Source organism: Malus sylvestris, chromosome 1 (genome assembly GCF_916048215.2).
Source record: "Malus sylvestris chromosome 1, drMalSylv7.2, whole genome shotgun sequence".
In the NCBI taxonomy this organism is placed as follows: Eukaryota; Viridiplantae; Streptophyta; class Magnoliopsida; order Rosales; family Rosaceae; genus Malus; species Malus sylvestris.
In genome coordinates this window covers 28,746,098-28,773,562 of record NC_062260.1, presented here as the reverse complement: position 1 = coordinate 28,773,562, position 27,465 = coordinate 28,746,098, and the positions used below count along the sequence as shown (strand labels likewise).

General features: G+C 38.1%; 4 protein-coding genes across 5 annotated transcripts; 2 read left to right on the top strand and 2 right to left on the bottom strand.

The window, feature by feature from the left end:
• Window positions 1-378: 378 nt before the first annotated feature.
• Window positions 379-7,427, bottom strand: LOC126624353 (uncharacterized). 2 transcript variants are annotated; one of them, XM_050293427.1, is made up of 5 exons: window positions 6,194-7,427; window positions 2,976-3,900; window positions 1,451-2,795; window positions 1,284-1,364; window positions 379-1,191 (listed from the first exon to the last, which is right to left on the bottom strand). In XM_050293427.1, the coding sequence occupies exons 1-5, from the start codon at window positions 6,849-6,851 to the stop codon at window positions 499-501; spliced, it is 3,702 nt and encodes a 1,233-aa protein (XP_050149384.1). In that variant the 5' UTR covers window positions 6,852-7,427; the 3' UTR covers window positions 379-498. The 2 variants fall into 2 exon arrangements, with proteins under 2 accessions (XP_050149384.1, XP_050149379.1); XM_050293422.1 differs by having other exon boundaries at window positions 1,451-2,825; window positions 6,194-7,421.
• Window positions 7,428-9,608: 2,181 nt separating this feature from the next.
• LOC126624326 (probable plastid-lipid-associated protein 14, chloroplastic) lies at window positions 9,609-13,666 on the top strand. The gene is made up of 14 exons (XM_050293393.1): window positions 9,609-9,820; window positions 10,357-10,658; window positions 10,756-10,799; window positions 10,875-10,953; window positions 11,047-11,163; window positions 11,314-11,496; window positions 11,586-11,672; window positions 11,795-11,898; window positions 11,997-12,084; window positions 12,163-12,243; window positions 12,333-12,409; window positions 12,511-12,646; window positions 12,783-12,845; window positions 12,965-13,666. The coding sequence occupies exons 2-14, from the start codon at window positions 10,365-10,367 to the stop codon at window positions 13,616-13,618; spliced, it is 2,007 nt and encodes a 668-aa protein (XP_050149350.1). The 5' UTR covers window positions 9,609-9,820; window positions 10,357-10,364; the 3' UTR covers window positions 13,619-13,666.
• Window positions 13,667-14,072: 406 nt separating this feature from the next.
• On the bottom strand, window positions 14,073-18,635 carry LOC126624332 (splicing factor SF3a60 homolog). Its single transcript, XM_050293403.1, has 12 exons — window positions 18,324-18,635; window positions 18,041-18,154; window positions 17,647-17,751; window positions 17,169-17,311; window positions 16,987-17,083; window positions 16,331-16,495; window positions 15,777-15,848; window positions 15,333-15,491; window positions 15,121-15,198; window positions 14,866-14,994; window positions 14,558-14,704; window positions 14,073-14,489 (listed from the first exon to the last, which is right to left on the bottom strand). Exons 1-12 carry the CDS (start codon window positions 18,495-18,497, stop codon window positions 14,343-14,345), a joined length of 1,530 nt encoding a protein of 509 aa, XP_050149360.1. The 5' UTR covers window positions 18,498-18,635; the 3' UTR covers window positions 14,073-14,342.
• A 667-nt stretch (window positions 18,636-19,302) lies between these two features.
• On the top strand, window positions 19,303-21,594 carry LOC126624343 (uncharacterized). The gene is made up of 6 exons (XM_050293413.1): window positions 19,303-19,532; window positions 19,644-19,697; window positions 20,216-20,289; window positions 20,448-20,565; window positions 21,005-21,063; window positions 21,319-21,594. Exons 1-6 carry the CDS (start codon window positions 19,428-19,430, stop codon window positions 21,395-21,397), a joined length of 489 nt encoding a protein of 162 aa, XP_050149370.1. The 5' UTR covers window positions 19,303-19,427; the 3' UTR covers window positions 21,398-21,594.
• Window positions 21,595-27,465: the final 5,871 nt, after the last annotated feature.

Below are 27,465 nucleotides of genomic sequence, written 5' to 3'. Positions count from 1 at the left end.
TTTTCACGGAATAACCAAAATGATTGATTGTGGACAAACTTAGAGACCAATTCTATCTATTTCAAATCTCGATGACCAAAGTGAAGAGTTATGCAAATCTCAATGACCATTTTGGCTAAAAAACCTAACGAATTTTACACAAGTCCTAAGAAACACAAACTCCACAAGTTACTGCACGTGTGTGTGTGTGTGTGTGTGTGTGTGGACTATACAAAAGCCAGGTAGAAGCAGAAAACACACCATGCAAGAAATTCAAGCAACAAATTATCGAAGTCGAAGAAAATGGCGACAATGCAAGACAATCAACAGTAAAACGAAACGCAGCAAAGTCAAGGGCTGGAAGAAAACAAGACTCCGGGCAAAGCTCAACGAGCCGGAAAACCGAAATTTTGATTTTATTTCCTTGCTGAAGTGAGAAGCCACAGAAAATAAGATGAGCATGATTAACTGAAATGCAATAGAAGGAACCGTAAAAAACATGGATATAGAAGAAATTGTTCAATGTGTACTTTCAGGAGAATGATGTATCCGACTTAAAATTACCGAATCAGACTCATTAGACCCCGGCATCAAAGCCTCACAAGCCTTTTGGGAACCCTCGGGTATTATTAAAGGACCAGTTACTGCGTCAGCCGCGCCTTCGGTAGAAGCCTGATCAATTGGATTATCATCTTCAGTCTTGCTAATCGCATTGTCGTTGGCAGCTGCAGGTAAAGTGGTGGTAGCAAGAGACTCGATACCAGGTGATGAGAAACCATTTGCATCGCCGACCTCTAATTTCACCTGCTCCGAGGATTCTATTTCCACCCCATTTGGAATTGTATGGGGATCTCCTGCTTTGCTTCCACCATTATCTCCAGCTGCCATTTCCAAAATAGGAGAAGGGACGCATGTGTCGTTCTGCACCTCGTGATTCGGAGATGAAACTGGTACCTCCAGGTTCTCAGCACCATCACCCAATGCAGTGCCAAGAGGAGCATCTGCCATTCCTACATCAGAAGTCAGGACAGGAGCACCTTCCATTTCTGCATCAGAAGTCAGGACTACTCCCTCTACTTTCTCCACACCACAACGGTCTTTTGATTCCATATTCTCCGGATCAGATGCTAAAATAATATCCAATGCTCCTCCAGCAATAATTGGCAAGCCTATAGTTTCCATCCTCTGCTTCTTGTAAAGATTCATCGCTTTCTGCAAGTCAGAAAATAAAATGTCAGTCAACACGGATGCAAATACATAAAGATTAATACCTGCAATTATGTAAGCAAGAAATTCAAGCATACCTGAAAGACAAAATCCTTCAAAGGAGGAAAAAGTGAGGAACTTAATAAGGTTCTGGACGATTTCAATCCTGCTCTTACACCCTGTGACATTAAGAGGAAGATGCAATTAGTAAGACTAGGTTCTCAAATCAAAACGCTCTAAACTAAGTTTTGGAAGGAATCTGCACCTCCAAAATTGTATGTGTAGTAGCATCTTCATCAACAGTTGCACTTCGTTCACTATCCAGTATGCTCATACACTGGCTATACACCTCGGGATGAGCAAGTTCTGATGAAATGTCAAGCTTGGAAAGATAATAATGACTTAAAGAGAGGACATCATCACTCTGAAATTTAGAGCGGCCAGGTGACTTCTCGTGACTACTTTTAGGCATAGGCTCCTTTAATGGAGAGGTCACAGTGGACCTTCTTTCAACGGTTTTAGAAACTCCAGGATCCAGGTTATCCTCATGGAGAGACATCTGACCTGTCTTCCCAGCCACAGCATCATCCATGGCAGCCTGCACAAGATAATCATCTTTCTGTGCTGGGGAAGGCAAGTCCCTTTTCACATCATTGTTATGTACTTTCCATGTCTCACCACCAGATTCCCATCCACGAGCATTCATTGGATGCCTGCTTTGATCCCATTCGGCACCGCCATACATGTGAGTCTCATCCCTAAAGGCACCATTACTCCCATCCCATAGATGCAAGTGAGAAGGACCTGAACCATCCATCATATTCTGCCACCCAAGTGGCCGCAAGTGATTGGAAAATCTCTCAGCGTCAGGCATATGATAAGGCATCCCAGAGTGGTTAATATCCATTGAAGGTCTAACACCAAAAATTGTTGGAGCTGGAAACTGTGGTAGCATCCCTTGAAAACCACCGTGAGGTGCCCCATGTTGGAAATGCATGAAGCCATTTGGAACTGGTGAATTCCAGCTTGGGACACCCCTCCATGCATTACCATGCCCTCGAACCAAATTGGGATCATTACTCCTCCTGTAACGTGAACTGGAGTTACCTCTACCTTCTTCTTCCATTGAACCAATAAAAGGGCTGTCAACTCCGACCCTAAAATTGGGGTGAGGGGGATACAAAGAAGATAAATTACTCTGATTACTTCTATTGTTAGCTGACGAATCAGCTGGGGATGACTCATCTGCCAAAGGCTTCTCTGATGGCAGGTCCCGACCCAGTCTATCCTCAGTATTAGAGAAATCTCTGTTGTCCACTGAAGCACTGCTTCTTCGACCTGTTTCTTCAATGTCAAGACTCTGCCTGACACCAGTTCTGTTCATGTACCTGCGGTCAATACTTGATGATGAAGGAGACCTTTCCATCAAGGGCAGGGGTGAAGCCTTGGAACTTGAAGACTTGTCATTTGACAGCTCGCCTAAATGGCCATCATCCATTTTATTGGGTTTCTCCATGGATCTGTACTTGGAACCTCTTTCTGAAACTCCAGTGGGACCAGAACCATCTTTGGGAGGCATTGCTTTGGACCTATGCTCTACTCCAGAATCCCTATATTTCAAATCTTCTGAATTTAGATACCTTGGACCAGGAAAAAAATGATGACATATTAGCATAAAATACAAAAATGCATCAAAAAATGAAAAGGTTAAACACAATCACAGTATTTCCTTTCCAACCATGAAACTATTGCATACAGAACTAGAGAGAGAGAGAGAGAGAGAGAGGCACCTGTACTCATCTATGCCACCATGTGAAATAGAAACGAGGGAAGTCCTGCGTTTATTGACACTCAATTTAGTGTCTACATAAGCTTGCCGCAACTGAGATCTTCCCTTATTAGCATCTGACTCAACTCTATCACCAATGGATGACTTTTTTTCCAAGTCAGAGTACCGAGCTTTCATACCTCTGGATTTATCACTACCATCATCATGATCATCCGGAGATCTTTTCTTTCCCCTGCTACTATCTTTGTATCTCGTGCTGCGATCATCAATATGTGACCCGTCATAGTCCCGGTCATAATCCCTATCGCGATCTCGATCACCATCTCTATCACGGTCTCGGCCCCGATCACGATCATGATTGCGGTCTCGCTCGCGGTCCCCATCTCGCTCCCGCTCACGGTCCCAATCCCAATCACGATCATGTTCACGTTCACGACCATGATCCCACCCATGTTCACGTTCACGATCATGGTAGCGGTCGCGATCACGGACATGATATGAATCACGGTCCCTATTGCGATCACGATCGCGATCATGATCTACTTTGCGTTCACCATCTTGAATCTTGGATCTCTTCTGTTGGATTTCTATCAAATCCTTTTCATCCTTTAAATGCTTCTCTTCAGACTTGCTGCTAGCATAATCTTTTGGAGGGCGCTCATCTCTTTGCTTGTCATCTCGGTGCTTATTGTCCTTATCCACATCTTCCCGATGTTTTTCTCTGTATCTCTCATCCTTCCGCTTCTCATCTTTATGCCTGCTATCCCTGCCAGAATCATCCCTATAAGATAATAGCCCGTCAATGATGTCTTCCACATCATCTTGATGCTTATCCCCATCACCAAAATCATCTCTCCTTTTCCTCATTCGTCTCTCAATCTGGTTCTCTGAGTCCGGACTCTCCAATTCATCCCATGCATTTAAATCTGCAAAACCACATGAAATAAGACATAGAATTGCACTCCAAAATAAAACTGTGAACATAAAGTTTAGTTTTAGCAAAGTCATCTACATACTATAGAATATTGTCAACTCATTAATACTACATGCCCCCTAAAGATTATGTTGAAGCCAGATGCGTGTCATTTGGAAACCTTTTTAGCTTTTGGTCACACGTGTTATGTACCACTAAATATTTTTTACATATCTCAAAACAACATACGTCATTTGGCATAGGGTAAACGATACATACAAATTTTTATTGGTCCAACACATAAATTATATTTTGCATGAAACAAAATAACATTCCAATGGCTTTTACTGTGTCTTACTGAAGAATCATGCAGAAAAAAATAATGAAAATCAGTTAATGATCTGATCTCTTTGCCTCTTCATTAACAGCAATAATTCATATCTTAGCAATTAATCCAGCAATTGACACACATAATTGGTGCCTTCATACATCTAGTTCCATTCCAAACAAATATTGAATGTTAACTAAAATGAAAATCAGTTAATGATTATAACAATTATTAAAACAGCCGACAGGATAAGCCCTTGCGCTAATAAACATTTTAAGAAAAAACAATTAAAATAACAAAAGATGTGGAAAAGAGCAATTAAGAAACTGAATCAATAAACATGATTACGAGATTTTAATGACTGACAAGGGAAAGACCATATTTTCAACCACACAAGTAATACAACGATAACTCATAAAACCTATAAATATGAGAAATGCAAACCTGGCTCAAAACATCCACATCTTCCCCAAGGGAAACAACCATTAACAAGCCAACCAAAGTGTCATAAAGATGAAAATCATAATCACTCCAGAATTAGTGAAAATTAAAGAAAACAGCTACACCTCCAAACTTCTCAAGAGTACGTTTCGATCCCCCCTCGATTCACATATGGGCATTAAAAAACATTCAGAAGGTGATAGAAGAGAGGTTATCTGCACAGACTTGATAGGATCACCCCTGCAAATACAGTCTTACTTGAACCTTTAAGGTATAAAAGATGAGTAATAATTCCAAAATCTAGAGGTGAAACGGCCACATCAAGTAGACCAATGAGAATATGGCAACTAATAGGTCAGACAATCCCACTATACCTCAAGCAGTCATGTGGATCATTTCCCCAGATGTTGCATCCATCATAAATTTGGGAATAGAAAGTACAATGGAGCATAACGGTAAAGGAAAAATTACCATAGTGAGCCCAACCTCTTTTAAGTGACTATGAAACTAATAATGACAAGGAACATAATTACTAATATTCAAAGACAGCAGTAGGTCCCACGATTAAGGCAGACTGCAGCTTCCAATAGATATGAGATGTTACAAAAAGCCATAATAGCAACCCCTTTTACATCATCACTCCAGTTCAATCTATATATCTATTCAACAAAGTAAGATCTATCCACCAACTGCAAAATGAAGCATTAAGATCTATGTAAAAACTTTCACACGTTAAGGATAGTATTATGATTTTAAGTGTATGTGTGACTGCGTTTGAAGAGAACGTATTCAAAGTTAGTCTTTCCATTTGGTACCACTCCCACCTACGTTATGCAATATAACAAAATCCAAATTTTACCAAGATGGATCACCTTTCAAAAGTCATGAATCTGACTTCAATGAACTCAAATATATTTTCCTTTCAAATTGTGCTAAAAAAATCTTGCCGATCAAATACGGCATGCTCCAAAAATTTTATTCCTCTTATCTAATCTCTAACCCCCCATCAGAGTTCAATTTCCACCATAAATTATTTGTGAAAAGCGTATAAATATTCTAGCAAAGTAAACAATGAAAAGAATCACATTACAATGACACGCGGAAATCACTACATAGATGGATAGAAAGAGAATTTTAATTCTAAGCAACTAGATATGCCAACAAATTCTTCATAAGCTGTTTCCAATTTGCTTTGCTTTTTTGAAAATGGATTCCCTATCAGAGTCAGCATTCTGTATTGTATGATATGACGGTTACTCAGAAATATAGTACTACAATCAAACAAAGATGGATCAGATGCACCATAATGGTGTACTATATTGTAATTCATCACACTAAATCACAGTAAACTACGATGAAGTAAAATAAGTGCAAAGTTATCAACATTCTCTTGGCCGGAAAAGTGGGGGAGGGGTAGTAAAACTGTAAGCATATGTCTACACAGTAAACTAGTCATGCTAAGTAACACACTGCTGGAAAAGAATCCATATAGACGTATAAACTACAAAATAACAAACACCCCAATCAGTTACCTTACCAGTTTTTTCATTGACTTGCTTTGCAGTGACACGTTGTTCGTCGCTACTGACCAATCGCTCGGTTCTCCCATCTTTACCTTTCTTTTCCCTTTCTCTCTCCCTGTCCCTCTCCTTTTCCCTGTCCCTTTCCTTCTCCCTCTCTGCTCCACCACCTTCCTTGCCCTCCTTTCGAATTGACTCCTTATCCCTATCCCTATCCCTATCCCTATGCCTCCCTTCACCCTTTCCACTACTACTAGAATTCTTCTTCACTTCGCCACCCTCTGCATACAATTCCACACTCTCATCTCTTTTCTTACTCTTGGACTCCCCTGATGCCTTCAACGACTTCTTTGACCCCTCACTGCTTCTTCGGTGATCATCATCGCCTCCATTCCACCTATCACTCCCTCCATCATCAAGCCTCTCCTTGCGCCGCTTAGTCGATACTAAATCCACCGAATATTCCCCATTCCCGGAGCCGCCTCCCGAGTCCTTCCCATCCTTTAAATCAAGCTTCCGCTTCTCACTTGAACTTGAATCCTTTGAAACCCTAACTACACCACTCTCTTCCTTGCCCTTTCGATCCTTTAAGCTCGAATCTTTCTCCGAATCCGAATACTCCCTGGCATCCCTCGAGCTATGCTTGCTTGATTTGTGCCTTGAACTCCTCGTCATCACTGCGAAGTACTCAAAACCCTAATCTTGAATCCTCAAACAGTATCAAAATCTAAACAAAATTCAAAATTTCAAAAAACCCTAACGAAAAATTGAAGTCCCAAACCGAATAGCGGAAATCCCAGATTCAAATCGCCGAGATAGATCCAGTGATCAGATTGGAGATTGAAACCCTAATTGTAACGAAACCGAATGCTCCAATCCAATGTGCAAAATTGGAAACCCTAATTCCTAAAGGTTAAACCAAGCCTAGAAAATAAAATTTAATAAAAAACCTAACCGGAAGGAAAGAGCGGGCGGCGGCGGAGAGGGCGGATCGCCGGGGGATAGAAGGTGTGAGATTGGGATCGAAAATGGTGAAAATTACGGCTGAGACAGAGGGAGTGGGCGTCGGCTGGGGATAAATGTGGAAAAACATGTGATGTTAAAAAATGAAGAGAGAGAGAGAGAGAGGCGAGGCTTCTGTTTCTTGTTGGTTTATCGGATTTGGAGAGGGTAAATGAGACTCGGAGACGACTTGGTGGACAGTTTTTGTGTTTTTTATCTGACGCGATTGCCCTTCCCATTTTCCGTTTATTTCGATTCCGATCGGGATTCCTCTGATTCCATAGTTTCCTACCTGAAAAAATAAAATAAAATAAAATCAAGAAACAATACTTATCTTTTCCTTTTGAGTTTTTTTCTTTTTATTGGGGTTTTTTTCTTTCTTCCAAGTTGTTAATAACTCATCGATAGGCCTGTATATGGGTCGTGTTTATGTTGTTTTTGTATTTTATCTGTTATCTTAATGGAGTGTGTTGTGTCAAACCTGTTATTTTAATGGATTATTAATAGGTGACTAGATAACGTCGTTTTGTATTGAGTTAACGGCTTGTTTAAAAAATTGTCATGCCTAATGCAAATGATATCTTGTCAGGTTTTTAACACCTGACTTAATAACGATTCGACTCGTTAACGAGTTCTTAACAGGTAACTCGATAAATTATTCATTGAAATATAAGTATTACCCAAAAAAGGAAACAATTTTCCCGACTCCTGGAATTGATGAATAATTATGGTTTGCCACTAATTGTCCATCTTTAGAAACAAAACAAAAAACAAAAAGGAAACAAAACTCCATGTAGACAAAAGTTGATGTAGTGCATAAGGAGTTTTTCAACGGGGTATTTTGGTGTTCAGCCATTCCATTAATTATTAACTTGAGATTCATGTATCTTAGGTTGTGATGTAATGTCTTGTAGTAATTTTGATGCATTGTAAGTTGTGTTTTAAATTAAGTGACTAGGTGGAACAATTGTCATTTAATATGTTTCAGTGGCTTAGGGAGTTGTATTTGCATTGATGAAGATGTTTTGGCACACTAGTATATTAGGGAGGGAGTTTGATATGCTAAAGGAGACAATTTGGAATTATAATTGTATGGTAACGAAGAATTGAGTATTGCTCTTCTATCATTTTTCTGTCAAGCTTCGTGCATTTTTTGACATCTCCTATATCTCTTTGTCGTTTTGCATTAAAAGTAATAATAATTTTCGATAAATAAATATTAATGCATGTGACTGTGAATGTCTGTCAAATAAGAGCTCGTTTGGATGTGCTTTTAAATTGACTGAAAGCGCTTTTAGTGAAAATGTTTTTGGAACCAGTCCTTAGTAAAAATGCAAGTAAATTGTGGAAAAGCACTTAAAGTGCTTCCTGGAAGAAGCACATAACTGGTGCTTCATGCAGAAAGCACTAAGTGCTTTTGGAATCAAAAAACATTTTCTCTAAAAGCGTTTTCAGTCATTTTAAAAACACATCCAAATAAATTATAAGTTGTGTACTAAAATGCTTAACATACCAACAACAAAGAAGACCACAAATTTAAAAAGAAAAAAAAATGGTGAAATTAAAAAAAAAAAATTACAGCTGCCCTCCCAAGTCCCAAGTTCGAAACTCAACATGCCAAACCTCCCAACAGAACTATTCATCGACGTAAGGATATTCTAGGAATCTTGTGATCGTGATTTTGGAAATTCCTAACCTTTAATATCATTGTATATTGAAAAGATGAAATTAACTTGACAATGAAAGATGACCCGAGTGTTTGAGAAATTTTAGTTGGCCACACTCTTACCTTTAATATCATTGTATAATGAAAAGATGAAATTAACTTGACAATGAAAGATGACCCGAGTGTTTGAGAAATTTTAGTTGGCCACACTCTTATACATAATCCGATATGTAAATTTATGAAAATATTGATGGACATATTAATTGTTTTCGCTGTAAATGATGGAAATGTGCTAAAAACATGGACATTTAAAATGAAATTTAAGGAATGTCATGTGGCAGTTGGTCGATATTTAACTGATATTTCTGAATTCATAAGTATCGACAAAATTTATCGATTTTAGCCGAAATTTAAAAGTTTCTCCAAAATCTTATTAAGTTTAGACTTCATCCTCTCAAATTTTTCTTTGATTTTTCCAATATTTTCACAAAAATAATGACCGTTTTAAGAAATTTCAAACACTGTATCCAAATCGAGCTCAAACTTTTCTCATATAATTTGTATTACTTTAGGTCTATTATAACTTCAATAAACGGAACATAAAACTAACATCGAGGTTGTCCACATCTGCTTAAACTTAGATTCCAACGCCGATTAAATTCAATCGAATCAGAACCGTCGTTTCATGATCGGCATACATTAACGAACGGCCGCGATGAAACAAAGAGGAAAGCCACAAGATATTCGGAGGGGCGGGACGTAGACGTGCGACAAACCCATGGCGAAACGCTTCGCCCAGTCTGTCGCACACGCAACTCTCCTCCTCCACGCGCGCACCGCTTTCCTCCTCAAGCTCGCAATCATATACACATACACCTATACATACATATATACATACACTCTCTTCCTCTCCTTTACAACTTCATTTCTCAGGAACAGTTAACACCGCCGTGGCCTCCTTTTTCAATATTTTCCGGTAAGTCCTGCAAAATTCCGCTCCTTTGTATGGATTTTCCCTCTTAAATTTTGTAGCTTTTGAGTGTTTGGTTGCTGAGAAAATTCATAAAATTGTGGAACTTTTTGGTTTCGATTCAATAGTTTTGCCGGACTTCTACTTAATTCACAATAACTGTCAAGAAAAATGACTTTTTAGTTTAATTGGAGCTGAATTAGTTTTCGAAGATTGCAGTTTCTTTTGGGGAGCTGGAATTGAAAAATGTGAAAGCAGATTTCTTTCGAAATCTTCAGTTTTTATGATTGATTGAGGAAGAATTGTGTTGGAACTTGTTTTGTTTGGCTGGTGAGAAAATTGAACCGGAAAGAAAAGTAATGCTGGAAATGAATAATTCGGACCTAATTGAGTTGGATTATGGAACTAATTGATTAAACCGGAACGGTATGAAGTACTTGATCATAGAAGTTTATTAATTAAAGGTTGTGTTCCAACATGCTTCTTAATTGAGAAGTTTCAGAAACTGATATCATCTCTTTTTTGTTACGTGGCGTTTTAAGCTCGATTAATGGCGCTATGTGGGGTTGGCTTGAGTCCAAGTTTTGAAAGTTTTGAAGTAGTTTGTGTTAGTGGAAACTTGTCGACAAGACTGATCAGACCGAGCCTTATGCGGACCGTTGGAAAGACATCGAATTGGAAGAGGAGACCGTGTTTGGGAGTCCGTTGTTCATCGCTGAAAATGGAGGAGAATGCTCCAAGTGACTTGTCTGTTCCTGTGGAGGAAGAATCAGGGCATGTCATAAGGTTCAAGATCTCTGATTTCAAGATTCTTGACCGTGTTAGTGCTGGCCTTGGTGGTCGGGTATGAAGCGGTTGTACTTTTATGCAAGCGCTAATGTTATACCTGTGATCCGTTGATTTCGTTGTTGTCTAAATGATCCGAGCTTTTTTTTCTGTAGGCAGGCGAAGTAGTTTTTGAAGCTATAGTAAAGGATACTGATAGGTAAGTTTACTTTTGTTTTGATAATGACATTTTTCTGCAAGATCAATCTTGATAATTCGTATTATGAAATTGCAGCCCTTTGTATAATACACAAGTTGTACTTCGACGTCTTACTAGTGTTCGAGCTCAGCGTAGGGGTAGACGAGCAATAGAGGTCTGTGGACGCGTTAAATTGTTATACTTTGTTATGTAAGGCTCCGTCTTATTCGATTCTAATTCTTTACTATTGAATCATTGATGTCATCAGGTGTTAAAGAAGTTAGCTCGTCGTAGACTCATGTACCATTCTTATTCAATGCAAGTGCATGGTTACATCTCTTCAGCTACAAGTAGTGGTCGTTCCTCATTCACTCTGGTCCACGGGGTAGGTCCCTCTGTTGTATCATGAATTCTACATAGATAGCATGTGGCTTGAACAAAGTATACCTGAAAACGTTCTTCTCTGAATCATTTGATCATCTGGTCTACTTAGATAGCACAGAGAGAACTGATAAATATTTTTTTTCTGTTGCAGTATCATGGTAGTTTTTCTTTAAGACATTGGCTACAACAATCGGATTGGCTTCCAACCTTGGAGGCTACTCTTGCATTGGACAAGGAATCTGTTAGAAAGGTGGGAGATGACACAGTTGGAGGATCTGCAGTTTCTCGGCAACTACGAATGACTAGAATATTAATGAGAGATCTCTTAATCGGAGTATGTACGATTCCTTTAGTAATAAGTGCCTAGTATTTCCTTCAAGAAAATGATGGATTGTGATGTTTCAAATGCTTATTTCAACTCAGGTGAATTACTTGCACAGCCATGGACTTGCCCACACGGAATTGAGGCTGGAGAACGTGCACATAAGTCCAGTGGATAGACACATTAAAGTGAGCTCCAGTTTTTTTATAGATACTAATGAGTTACGTGATCTATAATATGTAATCTGATAAGAACACTTCCCTCCTATTTATGAATCTTTTTTATGTGTAATGAATTTCTCTCCTATCAGGTAGGAATATTAGGTAGTGCTGCTGACTTTTATGAGGATCGCCCAGATGGAACTATGGATAATAACTTGGATAGGCGACAAATGATGATTGCATTTGACATGAGGTACAATTTGGAGATGACAAAGAGATATTTGTAAGAAGTTTCACGTTGATTTCTCTGCTGGATCTGAATGTTCATTTTGTTCAATACGTGTTGCACAGATGTCTTGGATTCATGGTGGCAAAAATGGTGCTGCAGGAACTTATGGATCCTGTTATATTTGCAAAGTTCAAGTCATTTCTCACAAAGGTATAATGCAAACTTTTCCTAATTTGGTCTTTGGTTGATGGATTCTAACGCCTATTTTTATCAATTGTGCAAATTCAGGGAAATGACCCTTCATGCTTGCGTGAATTTTTATTGCAAATACTCCATAGAAATTCCTCATCTGGAAATGCTGGACTGCAAGTAAGTACTGTGCCTTAAGTGCAACTTACTGTGATTCATGACCCCTTCCCATTTTGGTGAAGCCTTTTCGTTTATTATCTTTCGTGCAGATACTTGATAGGAATTGGGGTGCAGGGTGGAACCTTTTATCCTTGTTGCTAGCAACAAAACCTTCTAAAAGAGTAAGGTATGCAACGGTTCATATGTGAGGCAGATACTCTTCAAGTGAAGTGTTCCTATGGAGAGAACTAATTCCAAATACAATTATCCTTTTAAAATGCTTCACAGTTGCTTAGATGCTCTTACACACCCATTTCTATGTGGTCCTCGGTGGCGGGTAGTCCCATCCATTGATATCATCAGATGGGGTCTTGGCTCAACTGCAATGCGAATCTCAGAAGAATATATTTATGGCCAGCCTCAGGTATATGGTCTCTATTCCAACATATATGAACTTTTTTTCATACGAGTCACAGTGAGTAAATCTCGTCGTCATAATTTGTGAATGCAGAAACTTGGTGAGTGGGAAATTTACTTGACTGTATAGTTTTATGTTTCAGCGTAGCAGGCTATCTCACTTCATCGAGTTAATGGAGATGCTAAATCCTCATTCAAGGCCAAAGGTAGTGAACTATGTGTTCTTTCACGTGTCTCTTGCTCGGCTATTGCTCGACAACATTCCATACTCTCGCCTCTTATTATCCTCACTCTATTCTTTTTCTTCTATATTTTGAACATGCAGAATTGGCTGGAATTGCTGCCAGGAAAGTGGCGTCTGTTGTACTGTACTGGAAGGCACATTGGTTTAACCTTTCGGCAACCTCCTGAACAAGTCCTCATTGGCCATGTACACCTAACTGTATCAAGAGTATCGAAGTTGAACATGAACCTGTCGTTTACATCTGACATTGGCTTCACAGTCATGACCGGCAAGAACTGGCCCCATGACAAGACTGGTGTAGAGGGGAAACTGCAAGTAAACTCTTTATTTAGATTAATGGCCGGGAGACGGTTATATCTCAAGGAAGAAGAAAATAACACAGGACAACTCTCCTTCAGCCCATCTAATGCTCGCGACGCCTTTGCTCAGAAATCATCAGGTGGAAAGTGGAGGAAAGCACTCCCATTTAAGGAATCTCCGTCAAGCCTGCCAGTGGCAAAACTCCTTTCAAGCGGCGTTGATGATGTAACACTGAATCTCGGTGATCCATTGAGTAAAAATCTCAATAGCGCAGGAAATGTAGTTCAAGAAATTCGAATACAAGTCCCGCCTGAAATGTTCGATTTGTCGAAGCTCGCGTGTGGAACATACGTCGACTCCAGACTGCTCGTCCTTCGTGGGGTAAATGGTTCTGCACTCTTTTTTACACGGTCTGGTTTCGATGAAAGTTGTTAAATAACAATTGTTCCGAGTTTAATTATCAAGTTGTCGTCTCTTTTGTTAGTGATAGCAATTTGGAGAAACCACATCTATTCCTTCTCTATGATTTCCATTAACATCTAACGCGAACACGAGCACGAGCACGCTCATGGTCACATGCAACTAAAACATCCCGAGCTGGTTCGGTATTGTTGTGCTTTGAAAAAATATTTTTCTGCTGTGATGTGAGAATAAGCAGCTGTGAAATAAAACAGAAGAGTGATAAACTTTTTAGTAAAAGTGCTTTTGAAAAGAAAAAAAGCTGATTTTTCAAAGCTGGATTTTGTAGATTTGTGTTTTTGACTTTTTTTTCACCCAAAACCGTGAAAAAAAACTGAAGCTGAATGTTTACCAAACATAAAAAAGCTCCCAGCTTTTTTTGATAGCCACTTCTTTTAGAATCACCTCAGTATCAAACCGAGGGTCAGACTGAGCGAAAAAAACACGAAGCAACTCCATAAAGATAGAACATACACAACAGATTCTAGCGGCAGTAGAAGGGTTGATGTGCTTTCAAATGCTACATAACATCGAGATCTTATACTTTTCGTCACTCTTCGTTACAAAAATCCTACAATCTCACCGGCCCGCTCTCAACCGCGTCGCAACCCAGAGACTATGGCTACGTTGGCACAACCCCACTCCGCATCATTACATAACATCAAGCAAAGAATGATACAACACCAAACAGCTGCATTCTTTAAATCAGTCCCTGTCGCTGCAGATCGGTGTATGTCTTCTTATTGTATATGTTACCCTCTCTGTCTTCGTACTCTTCTTCAAGATCCGGGCGCCACTTGTTCACGCCTTGTCGTGCTTGTATCCTCTTCCAGAGTTCTTTAGCTTCCTGCATAGTGAAATGGTTTAGACTTCTGTAAAATACCAAGCTAGCGAATTATTCGGAAAAGAATATACCTCAATTGATGTGATCTCATTGAAGTTCTTGGTGTTCGGTATGCCAAGGCAACGCATACCATGCTGATGGCGCCATTCCTTAAAATGTCTCTCGAAAGCTCTACGTCCCCAGTAACTGTAATTCCCGCAAATCTCACACTTGAATTCCTGAAATGCATGGATAGAGTTGTAATCACCTGACCTTTAATTCCGCAAATCTCACACGTAAAATAGTCCCCAGGGACCTTGGAAGTAACATGATTCACATCCTAGCGGGAAACAAGAACATATGTAGAACTAAATCATTCTGCAAAATAAAATTAGCTTACCTGACCAAGACCATGAAGCTTATACAGCCAGTACGGAATGGGCTTCCCATCCCAACCCATTGGCAATTTCAGTGGATTGTAAATCTGTTGTTCATCATCATCACTTTCAGTATCGGCCTGCGTCTCTTCCTGTGAGGAATCAAAAACCCAATCAAAGCATTTGTTACAAAACCACTACAAATGTGATCCAACAAAGAAAACTAACCATATGGTTTCATTGATGTCAGCATATTTCTTTAGGGGGTGATTTCTTACCTCTTCACGTTCTGCTTCAATTTCTTCATATGTCAAAGCCTGTTTCTTCATGATGTTGTCTCTTGTTCTTTCAATAGCCTGCACAATTTCCACCGATTATTTTTTGTAAATGTGCACTGATATTCAACCTCAAAAACAATAGAAGTGGGCCATTAAAAACAGACTACAGACACAAACATGTGAGACTAGAAAATTAGTAAACATATGCCAACCTCACTCAGTAAGTCGCATAATTTTTTCGTTTTAGCCTCCAATAAAGCAATTTCTTTTAAATTGTCAACTTGTTGTGGAGCTGCAGCAGCCCCATTTTGTTCAGCACCACGCGAACCTTTGGCAAAATGTTTCTTGTCCAACTTCTCCAGAGGTGTGTCCTGCGTAACATAAACAAAGAGATTTAAGTAATACGTGGAATGGAAATTTTATCAGAAACAGTGAAAAGGATGTCAAATTATCAGACAGGTTTCCATAAGGATTCATATTTGTGGATAATACATCATTAACAATGCATGCAGTGCAATGATTTGGGTAAGCTAGGGCATCCCGATTTCTGGCTAATTTAATAGTCTTATTGATCCCCATCACAACAAGAACAGAGAATGTACAAGCACATATAATATAGGCCACTTTTCTCGGAGAAAAAGTTACATAACAATCACCTTTGTAAGGAAAAGCCTCTCTGCACGCTGCTGAACAGTACCACCCGTCTTCAGTCCTAATGATGCTAGTGCCTGGAAGAAAAATTAAAGAGATAATACAAGGTAAGTTTCTTTTGTATTTTGTAAGAAACAAATACATAGAGCTCGCTTAAGATGTGTTTTAAACATAGTATTGAACTTGGCTTATATTTTTTTGGGTGACATTAAATTCGTTCTAGTTCTATAATTCCACACACATCTAACAAAATTTATTGATTACAAGAATTTTTAATTCATTTTCAAACACATTTGAAAGACTGCGCAAGTAATTCTGGTAACTATCGATTTTGAATTTCTAAAATGAAGACAGAACGAAACCCTATTCCCTAACTCCTCTCCACTTTTCCCATTCCCTTCTTATGTCTCACTAATACTAAAACATTTGTATTCATTAACAAGTTACTTTGGAGCTTTTAATAATCATTATTTAGTAACTTTTTACCTCAAGCTGGTGCATTTAAGGTATAATATTTGGCCAATAACTTTTCTCTTTAGGTCATAAATGTCACCCTTACCTCCTTTAGCTTTTCCGGACCCACTTCCATAAGTTCTTCCACCGTGCTATAATAATCAAGATCAATCATAGTAAGCTGATCTTGAACATGCCCATTTTCTTGCTTCTCATTTTCCCATCCTTTTACCTTACCATCTGCCCATTGCTCTTCAAATTCAGTTTCAACCTGCCAAAAAAAAATATTCCATCGTTCAAAATTCCAAATCCAACTACAGTCCAGGTTCATAGATACCATGGAATTATATCAAATCATGCATAAATGTATTTACAAAAGCCCATTCAACTAAAAACATTAAGTTCACAAAGACAAAGGTAACAATGATAAATTGGCTTCATACATACACACACATTCGTAGAGATTGTTAACATTGTTAACACCCATGTATAACATGAATTACTACTACGGTCAATTGTAATTCAAGCCTTCAAATCATTAAAATATAACAAGGTATGCTCAACTGCGATGTTTATCATTATTTCGTGCAAATTTACTAGAGTACTAGTGAATTATTACATTCAAACCTAAGAAAATTCATAACTGGAAACTATTAAGAATGATAAATATATATTTCTGATTCACTTTCCTATAAGAGCAAGACTAAATTGATGCTGTTGCATCACACTAATACAAGTAAAGAAGATAGTATTGATATGAACCTTCAAAAATATCCTGTCAAGATCTTGCAAAGGCTCTGTCCTCTGGAAAAAATATATCAGATATGCGAGTAGATTTTCCATATATTCCCTGTACTGCCTGAAAAAAATAAAACAAAGTCATTCCCAAATTTCATGTACATGAATTAAAAGCAACGGTGGAAGAAAATAATATAACACTTCACCTTGACGACTTCAGCTTGCGAGGAATCTTTTGTGGTTGTGAAATAGTATCAAGGTAAGCAGAGTACTCAATAGGTTCTCCAAATTTGGAATTAATATACTGGTTGTATAGTTCATGCAAGTCAAGGTATCGTCCAAAAGCTTCCTAAAAACAGAACTAAACAAATTAATGAAAGGATAGGAAAGTATAAATGTAACAACTAAATAACCTGAATAAACAAAGATGATAACCAGATATACCCATTTCTGTATTATTTGCCTAACTACACAGTTACTGTCAACAGGAACAAACAAACAACAAAGAAGTAGCATTTTACGGATCAATATTTCCACATCTTGTGTGGAAGCAAAATAACTGAATCAATCTAAGTTCACTCGTCTTTGTAACTTCAAGCATAGTTTACACAGGCATGCATACACATAGAGATAGATACAGAGAAATAAACACAGAGACAGGGAAAGAGAGAGAGAGATAGTGACCTCTCCACTGAACTCGATTTGAGGCTCCTCCTTAAGCAGTGCTTCTTCTTCCTCATTAGCATCAACAACACGAGCAACTGGATGCTTTCGGTGATACTCACGAATCTGCACGTATGGCAAACATTACACCAAAAAACTTAAAATCCAAGCCACACCTACTAATTGATACTCATCGATAAACTACCAAGTACTCGGACTTCTCGTTTTAGAAAATCAGAACGCAAAGCGCACACACGTACACGCAAAACACAGATTTCGACACAAGCCTCACCCTTAAATGAATAAAGCTCCCACTTCAAAAATCCCCAAAGTAGTAAACACCATTACTATCAAAACTATTAACTTTTTCATACAACAAAATCGACAGACAAAACGAAGAGAAAGAAAGAAATACCTCCTTCAATCTATCATAAAATGCGCTGAAAACGTTGGTGCCAGTGGCAGTCTGGCCTCCGAGAGCCGCAATCTCGTCCTTCCTCGCATTATCTTTATCTTCATAGATCTCAATCTGAAAACACACACACACAGAAACCCCCCAAATCGCAGTCAAAATCATAAACCCTAGCCCTAGAGTTTCCGCAATTAAAAAACCTAAATTCCAAAGAATCCACACACATTCCGTACAGTCGCAATTCCAGAGTGTAGGAAGTGAAGAAACGGAAGGGAATAATACGTACAAGTTTTTCGGTGGTGGAGGTGATGGTGTCGATCAGCTGGCGGACGCGGTGGCCCTGGTACAAGCGGTCCTTGCTGGACGGCGGCTCGTTCATGAAGTCCTTCACTATCAGCCGCTCCAGCCGCTCCACCTCCTCGTGAGCTGCACGCGTCTGCTCCAGCAGCGTCGACGACATCTTCTCTGCCAAACGGAGGAGCTAGGGCTTTGGGCCTCTCTCTCTCTCTCTCTCTCCCCAAATTTTTAGAGCGAGAAGGAACCGGTGATACGCAAACGACAGCGTTTTATCATCGTTTGAGGGAGGCCGTTTTACAGTAAGGCGGTTGCAGAAGTAACACTGCTCCTGCCACCTGGCCGTTAAAAAGAGGAATATTTTCTTGAGAAATTGCAAAAAAGGTACTAAACTTCTTGACTCTTGTGAATTTACCCTTCAAACTGAAAAGTTTTATAATCAACCGCCCAGACATTTATCATCTACAGTTTCGTCAAATATGAGAGCGTGACTTGTACGAGGGCAATTTTTTAGGGCATTTTCATCGATTCACAAGTCTCTGACCCGTGTTTTATAAGTTTATTCTTGTTAAGGAGTTTATAGAAAATGTAACACAACTGTTAAGTTTATTGATTGTATGTCATATGTTTATTTGTTTTAGAATTTTTGTATAGAAAATAATGGAAAACTTGTGCGGGGAATAGGTTTGTATGTAATATTATATGTCCAAGAATAGGAGAATTTTTTTTGACAAAAACGTCACTGCACTTGGGAATGCATGAGAGAAAAAATGACCTCTAAAAAGGGCTTACATGCAAGTCATGTGCTCATATTTAGCAAAATAAAAATTAGGCGAAAGTGTAATTTTGAGACCTTAATTTTTCTTCTAGTGGTAAATGCACAAAGTGAAAAATCAAGTTGGTACTTTGAGCAATTTCCCTTTAATTTCTTCTTTTTTGTTTAATAAAACCCCGAATTTTCTCAGTATTTTCTGCTGCAGGCTGTAAAGCTCCTCGAAGCCGTTGAAACTTGCAGAGTGAGGAGGAGAGGGAGAGGGAGAGAGAGAGAGAGAGAGAGAGAGAGAGAGAGAAGGAGTATCGGCTAATTTGTGGGAATATGTGGGGGAAGCTGAACCAATCTGTCCTCGGAGACAATGAAGAGGGAGGAGAGAGCTTACTGGATGAAGAATCTGAGGGCTTGTTTAATCTCTCTGCTACTCAGGTTCCAATTTATATAGCGAATAAAGTTTCAATTTTTAGTGTGATTTTTGCTATATTTCTTTGTTTTTAGCTTGACATTGCTTTTGGGTATGTGGGTTTTTGAGTTGATCAGAGAATGTACGCGTTTGCAGCTTGTTTCTTGGCTGGGATGCTTTGTATGTTCCTGGTATGTGAATTCTTCACCCCTCTAGGCTCTATGTATTTAATTTTTAATTTTTGTTCTTATTATTTACTGAATTTTGTTTTGAATGTGCATTGTTGGTGTACTGAATTATATATAGTGGGAGAGAAATTGGAAAATAATTGGTTTTTTCGACATATGATTCATTGTGTTTTGGTGAAATTGTTGGAGTTTCAGGGTGGAGTTAATATGTAATTGTGTATGTACACTCACTATATTGGAATTTAATTTCTTTTTCGACATGAATGTTGTTGATAAGGAAAGAAAGCTCTATTCATGGGCAGGAATCGGGCGATTTTAAACTCGTTTCTGCTTCTTGTTCAGCTAAAGCCAGTTTCTTGTATGATTAGTTATGCATGAGAGGAACTTTCCATCTCCATTTTGTAATACTGGGAGAATAATGCAACCAAGTATGGGGAGTTGCAACTTAATTATGAGAAAAGTAACTTTTGCTTACGATGTTTTGTTACTTCATTTCCTTACAACTTTTGCTTCTTTGGCAGTCGATGATTGTCTTTGCCAAACCCATCAAATTTGCCGTTTTGTTCACCTTTGGCAATTTGTTGGCAGTTGGAAGGTAGGTCAATATGAATCGGTTTGTGATGGCATTAGTTCTACTGTTATTCCTCAAGCTTGTTTAAATTACCTTTTTTTTCTTGTGCATGTGTCTCCGACTGAGTTTGACTAAAATTCATCACAGTCGTTCAGATGCTAACCTGTATTCTTGTTTGGCAGCACAGCTTTCCTGTTTGGCCCTGCACGACAATTGAGAATGATGTTTGATACTGTTCGAGTGTTTGCAACAGCTATTTACCTTGGATGTGTTGTTCTAGCACTCATTTGCGCTCTCTTGGTTAGTATGAAATCTTTATCCTATGATATTATGGAGAAATTTGAGTGAAAGCTACAACTTCGGAAATTTTTTGGGGTCTGATTCTCAGTAAGTCGTGGTAATTAAAGGGAGATGGTTCTAACTTCTATACTGTATATATGTGAGCCCATGCGGTTCCTGGTTCGACACTTTTTCATCCCTAATGGCCACAATTGTCCAACAATCCACCTTCAATATGTATAAACTAAAATATTGTGTTTCTGAGTGATGCTAGCAAGGTGGTTATGTTGGTTGACTCTTCCTTTCTTTCAACTTCTTGTCTTCACAGCCTCCCGCTTACTGGCTCGTGCCCACTACACATGTCAATTTATCATCACAGTACATGATTATTGGATCTTTCCGAATACATTGATCTATTGGACTGAATTGAAATCTTGACATTTACCTCGTCATCTTGCAGATCCGTAGCAAGATTTTAACAATAATTGCAATCATATGTGAGATTTGCGCTCTTATTTGGTAAGTTCCCCTTTCATGTTCGCCTATTTTACCATATTTTATTTTCCACTTCGGTGAAAAAATGCAAAAGGGTATGCACCCTGTGCTTTTTCCGAATTCAATGTCAAAGTAGCCGAATATTATTTGCACTTTGTGCCATGTCACCCATCTGGAAAAAACTTCCAGCTTGTCTACCTTGTAACATATTAGTTTAGAAACATAATATGGATGCTAATGGTTCATCCAGACAACTTATATACGGCTGAACTGTTTCAGGTACAGCCTGAGTTACATTCCTTTTGCTCGAAGAATGGTTTCAGGACTGATGATTCGTTTATGTGACACCGAGCTTTAGATCATGCAATTCAAAACAGTTCGGGGTTAGACTCTTGAAAATTTTGTGATCCGGTTTGATCTCTTTTAACATTGTTGGTTCAGTTTTTTTGTGAGCTGTTTGTGAGCTGGTTGACCGCTTTCGTTGTGTTTATGGCCCTTCCGGGAACAACAAATTTGTTTATTCTTTTGCTTCATATTCCAATCTCAATTTCTTTTCTTGTTGATGTTCCTTTAACCCTCTCTTTGGCATGCAAAATGAAGGACTTACATGAAACTGGGATGGGAAGGTGAACGTGATGTCACGTGAGTAACTTAAAACACATGACATCGCGTTATTGGTTCATAATGCCACTGTAGCATCCCGAGGATGTAGGTATATCCTAACTCCAGAAATTGGGATCCACATATAAAAATTTGGCCCAAAAAGGCCCATATAATAGCCCATCTCAGGCAACAGAAAAAATTGTTGGGCCAATAATGGGCTCTGGTTTTCTCAAGGCAAAACTGTCGGCAACATATGGGGCCCAATGAATGCATTCTGCAAATGTACAAGTTCTTCTGCGCCGCCTCTCCTTTAACCAAATTATTGAGGCCTGAAAATGATTGTATGGTGACAAGAGATTTTTCAGTGTGATCAGTACACGAGGTGATACACCACGTGTTACTAAATAAATGGTGGGATATGTGTGCTAAAAAGTTAATAATTTAAAAAATAAAATTTCCCACCATTCCAATTAAAACACGTGGTATACCATTTGTGTTTCCGTCACAACTAAAAATTTCTTGTATGGTGACAGATGGGAACTGATCACCAGAAAAAGCATGTGAAAAACAAATCCACCCACCTTAGAAACAGGTGCCTACCACATACCAAAATGTGATTTAAGCTACCAAAACTTACTTGCCCAATTGATGAAGTGTTCGTGAGTATCATCATCTTCATCTACCTGTATTAATGTGATTTTCTTTTTTGTTTTCGGACAACAATTCAAAATACATTCCATCGTGGCATCATATACAAACCATCTCAACCAACTTGCTTTTAATCTGGCGGTATTTTTGTAGGGCCGAGCCATCAGACCATGATGTAACGGACTCCTGGGCCCATGGATGGAGGCATCATATGCCCACTAGGGGCAGCTACCATCACTCAACTCATTTTACAACGGAAAATTGCTCCAACTAAAAATATAAAATACCTTCCCACGTGTTGTACATTTCCTACCCTCTCACCTTTCCAAGTCAAGTAAGATATGGACCACTTGAATGAAGTTTTTTTAACCATCTTTATGATGAGCAATAATTATTTTCTTCATGACGAATGGGGACTATCAAGACATCAAAAAAGAGCCTAAAAGAAGCCCTTGAGAAATAATGGAGGTGTGTTTCATGATGTTGCTTTATATTGCAGCATTCCTTTGTTTTCTTGGATTCTTGGTCCACTCCAAAAGGACGCTCACTGAAAAAGAGAGACTCCTGTGCTTCGTCAAAGTCGTAAAAGGATCCTCGTCGAATCTTTTTTCTGGAATCCTAAGATTCTAGATATCGTGATCGTTCATATATTATGCGGTCAGTTTTCGTTAGGTACTATTTATATTTAATTTTAAATTTTAAAATTTGAAATGATTTCTGACCGTACGATGTATGATGAACAGTCGGATCCTTCTCCGTCAAAATCGATATAAATTTTGGTAGGAAAAATTTTTCAATACCGGGAATACGGCCTGATATATCAAGTGTCATAATACAGTAATACTATTAGTTTAAATTTTTTTTTTTTAAGTTTACAGCCAATTGTATTATATTACATTTTGTGTTACAAGCCGTATTTCTGGCATCCTGAAAAATCTCTCTTTTGACAAGGATACTAGACTAGAATAAGATTCAGTAAAACAAAACTATAGAAGTTTCATGCTTTCGTAAGATATATTATTCCACGAATGACGTGTCAGGCATCCCGCCTGAGTTTTTATAGTAAAAATCTCCCACCAGCCAAAATAACTAAAAAGCAGTATTGGTGACGGTTTCAGATGCCACCAAATCTTGTATAAAAAAGCCTTGCAAAAGTTGTTGCCAAATATATCAAAAGCATTTTTGTTACCCTTTTTTATTTGCTGTTAAAAAGTTGCTTTTTTACCAAGCAAAAGCTAAAAGCAAGTAGAGAACTTCAAGTCAAATAAGCTAGAGGGAATGTGAATCGGGTTTAAGGGGGTTGGTGAGAATAGTTAATCACTTTGTGATGATTCATGAGTGTGACCTTATTCTCAAATTCTAAACAAATATTGTTTAATTATCATTAAGAGGAACTATTAGACTCATTAACCTTAATCCAACAACCAATATAGTTTTGAGCTACCAACCCACTCATATAGTGTATGGTTTATCAACTAATAAGAAACAAACCTACCACCATCTACCCTTTGGAATTTGGAGAGCCATGAGCCACCACCAACATCACACTGGGGCCTCAAAATTTTATTTCTAATACAAATCATATTGTTAATTTCAATGGCTTTTTCTCGACAAGTCACTTATTATAATGGAGATTCCAACATAGCAGTATATCAAGTCAATTAAACATCACATTTATTTCTGTTACAAATCATATTGATAATTTCACCAACTTTTATCGACATATCACTTACCTATTATGGAGATTCCATTATAGCAGTATATCGAGTCAATCGAACATGCTCATGCATTTTATGTCTTCGACATGATAGATCGTGATTGACTTGAGATACCAACTTTGTAGCACTCTCATTCCATGAAATCACATCATCACTACAAGAATATTGACTATTAGGGGCGGTAGATTAGGGCAAAAATATGGATTTGCTTCTATTACTTTGCATTAGGAACGAATATATGAATCTGCCTCTAATAGAAGTAATAGGGGCGAAACAAAAATTGCTGCTATTAGTTTCAACTATTAGAGGCGAATAAATGGGCCCCTAGCTAATATATTTTTTTGAAATTTAATAATTTCACTTAGGTATTTACTTATATATAGTTTATTTTTTTGTTTTAGGTGGATATGTTTAATAATAATAATAAATAGGCTTAAATGTCAACATGGTCCCTGTGTTTTAATTTATCGGCCAATTTAATCCCTATGTTTTCAATTCGGTCAAATTGGTCCCTGTGTTTATATTCGTTAGTTAATTCAAAACAATCAATTAAAGGACTGTTAAAATTAACATGTGCTAGGCACGTGAGAGGATAAAAACGTAATTTTATTGTAAACCCACTAAACATATGCAATGCATATCTTTAAGAATTGACGCTTCGTTTCACCCACTTGAATACTATGCGATTTAGGGTTCATCCATTCGGTCAGAATTTGTGGGGTTGCCAATTGAGATTTTGGTGACTACTCCAGAGAAGATGACAAGTAGACGAATTGAACCAAACAATCAAGGTGACGATCGTCTTCGGCTTTCAATATTGTTAGGGTCTAGGGTATGACTTGTTGGATTTGTTGTGTGCTTTTATAATTGAGATGGCTTGGTAGACTGGGTAGGAAAATCAGGATATCACTTTACTTGGTTTTTATTGGTTGCAACTTGTCATATGAAACCATGACTACCAAAGTTAGCTCTTTTGAATTTAGATGTTTTTTTTCTTTTCTAATAACCATAGCATTCTGTAATCGGCGTATGCCTTTCTTTAACAATAATGCATATTTTGTTTATGTGTGCAAATTTTCGTCAAGTTATTGAGGATTTAACCCAACCACCATTATCACAAGCTCAAATAAATTATGAAGAATCATTTAATGAATTCCCTGCGGAATTGTTTAGTCAGGTTGATGAAAACAGGTATTGCCGAAATGGTTTTAGCAATGAATTCTTATTTCAAGAAGAGAGCATTGCTTTGTATCATGGTCAACCTCAATATTATTATGATGTACCAACACAAACCAAAGAGTGAATATGATGGTGATGGTGAGCAAAAATCTGATACAGAGAATTCCCTTTATGAGGAAAGCGATAATGATGGTGACACTGGTGATTCTGATACAGACAGTTCCTTATATGATGAAGATAATGATGCAATGGTTGAAGATGACAATTTCAATGACAATGCAGGTACACCAGAGAGTTTCACTGGATGCAGTAAGAAACAAAAAAAAAACAATTGGTAAGCGGATATACACATTGAGGATTTGAACATGGATGAGAAGCAATATAACTTAGATGAATTACATTCGCCACTGAACTCTGATGAAGAAGGACATGGTCGTAGATGCAAAAAGTTTAATGTTGACACTGATATGGAAAACCCATAATTCGATGTTGGGATGAAATTTCCAAGTAAAAAGGTGTTAAAGCAAGCTATACAAAAATGTGGAGTCCTAGGGTCATATAAATGTAAGATAAGGAAGAATGATAGGATCAGGTTGTCTGCTAAGTGCAAGCAAGGTTGCAGTTAGAGGTTGTTTGCTTCTGTGATGCAGGGTGAAAATACTTTTCAAATCAAGAGCTACACTCCTGGTCATTCATGTTCAAAAAGGTTTCTCTAACAAAAACATAACTTTAACTTTTCTTTCTGAAAGATATATGGGTAGGATTAAAGATGATCCTAAGATTAAGAAGACAACGCTTCAGTCAGAGATATATAGAGACTTGGGATATGAAGTCTCAACAGACCTCCTTATAGACTTCCCAACCCAAATACTTCAATCATGCCAATGTAAGTTATCCTATTACATTCCTTGCTTCATTTTCTTAACACATCTACCAACCTACACATATATTATCAGATACAATTGTTTAATACTTACATTTGCAGTTTCATCCACCTCATAATTTTGTTCAACCAACCATCACTAGAGGCCCTAGAAGGGGCACTATGTGTCAAGGAAACCAATTACATGTCACATAGAGACAAGACCAAAACCAAAACTTCTTCACATGCAAACTGGCCTCCAATGCCACAAACAATCATATGCTCTAATATGTCTAGGCCTAGAAAAGACACTTTCATTATACCAAATGTGACAAGGCCAAGTGCAACCCCAACTTCTTTGCAAGCTAGGCTTCCAATGCCGCAAACAGCCTCAGGCTCTAGTATGTACATGCCTAGCATATCCAGGCTAAGCATACAAACTACAACTTAAACTTCAAGTATGTCTGGAACTTCATATTCATGGGAACCACCTGGCAAAACTGTTTATACAACGAACGCAACTACAAGTTCAAAGAAAAAGAATATTTGATTGTAGTTTGAGTTGTTTTAGTTTTTCTTTGGCAGTAGGGTATCTATGTACGAGAAAGACCATGTAGTACTTGTTTTTGGTGGAGTTCAAAGCAACTTCATTTTATACTATTTGGAATTAAAGCATGGGTTTTATTTTTTACGTTTACAAAAGCATGGAATTAGTTTTCTTTGTGATCTTGCTAGAGTTCACTTTGAAGTTGCTTTCTGTTTTCATTTGTGCATATAGGAATATATTTGTGATCAAGTTTATGTGCAGATTTAATTGGAACAAATGTAGTCTCATTTATACTGAAATCGAACAAGAAGTCAACAATAATCTCATAATGAAAATTTAAATGAATGACTTTCTCTATTTATGTACTTGTGACCAAGTTTAGTGGGTGTCCAATAAAATTAAGTTTTTGTCCTCTCATGTGCCAAGCACATGTCAATTTTAAGAGTATTTTAACAGATAAGATGAAGCTTGGAAAAATGCTATGACATAAGAGATGTTGATGATAGAAAAGAACTCTACTTGGGAGTTAGTTGATAGACCATGCAATAAACCAATTGTGGGAGTGAAGTGGGTCTACAAAACAAAGCTGAACCTTGATGGTTCCATTCAAAAACACAAAGCTAGACTCGTGGCCAAGGGCTACACACTGAAACCTGGGGTTGATTTTAATGAAACCTTTGCTCTTGTGGCAAAGTTGGACACCATTAGGACACTCATTGCACTAGTTGCACATAAAGGATGGAGACTATGGTAATTAGATGTTAAATCAGCCTTCTTAAATGGTGTTCTTGATGAGGAAGTATATGTGGATCAACTGGATGGCTTTGTGATTAAAAGGGCTGAAGACAAGGTATATAGGCTGAGAAATG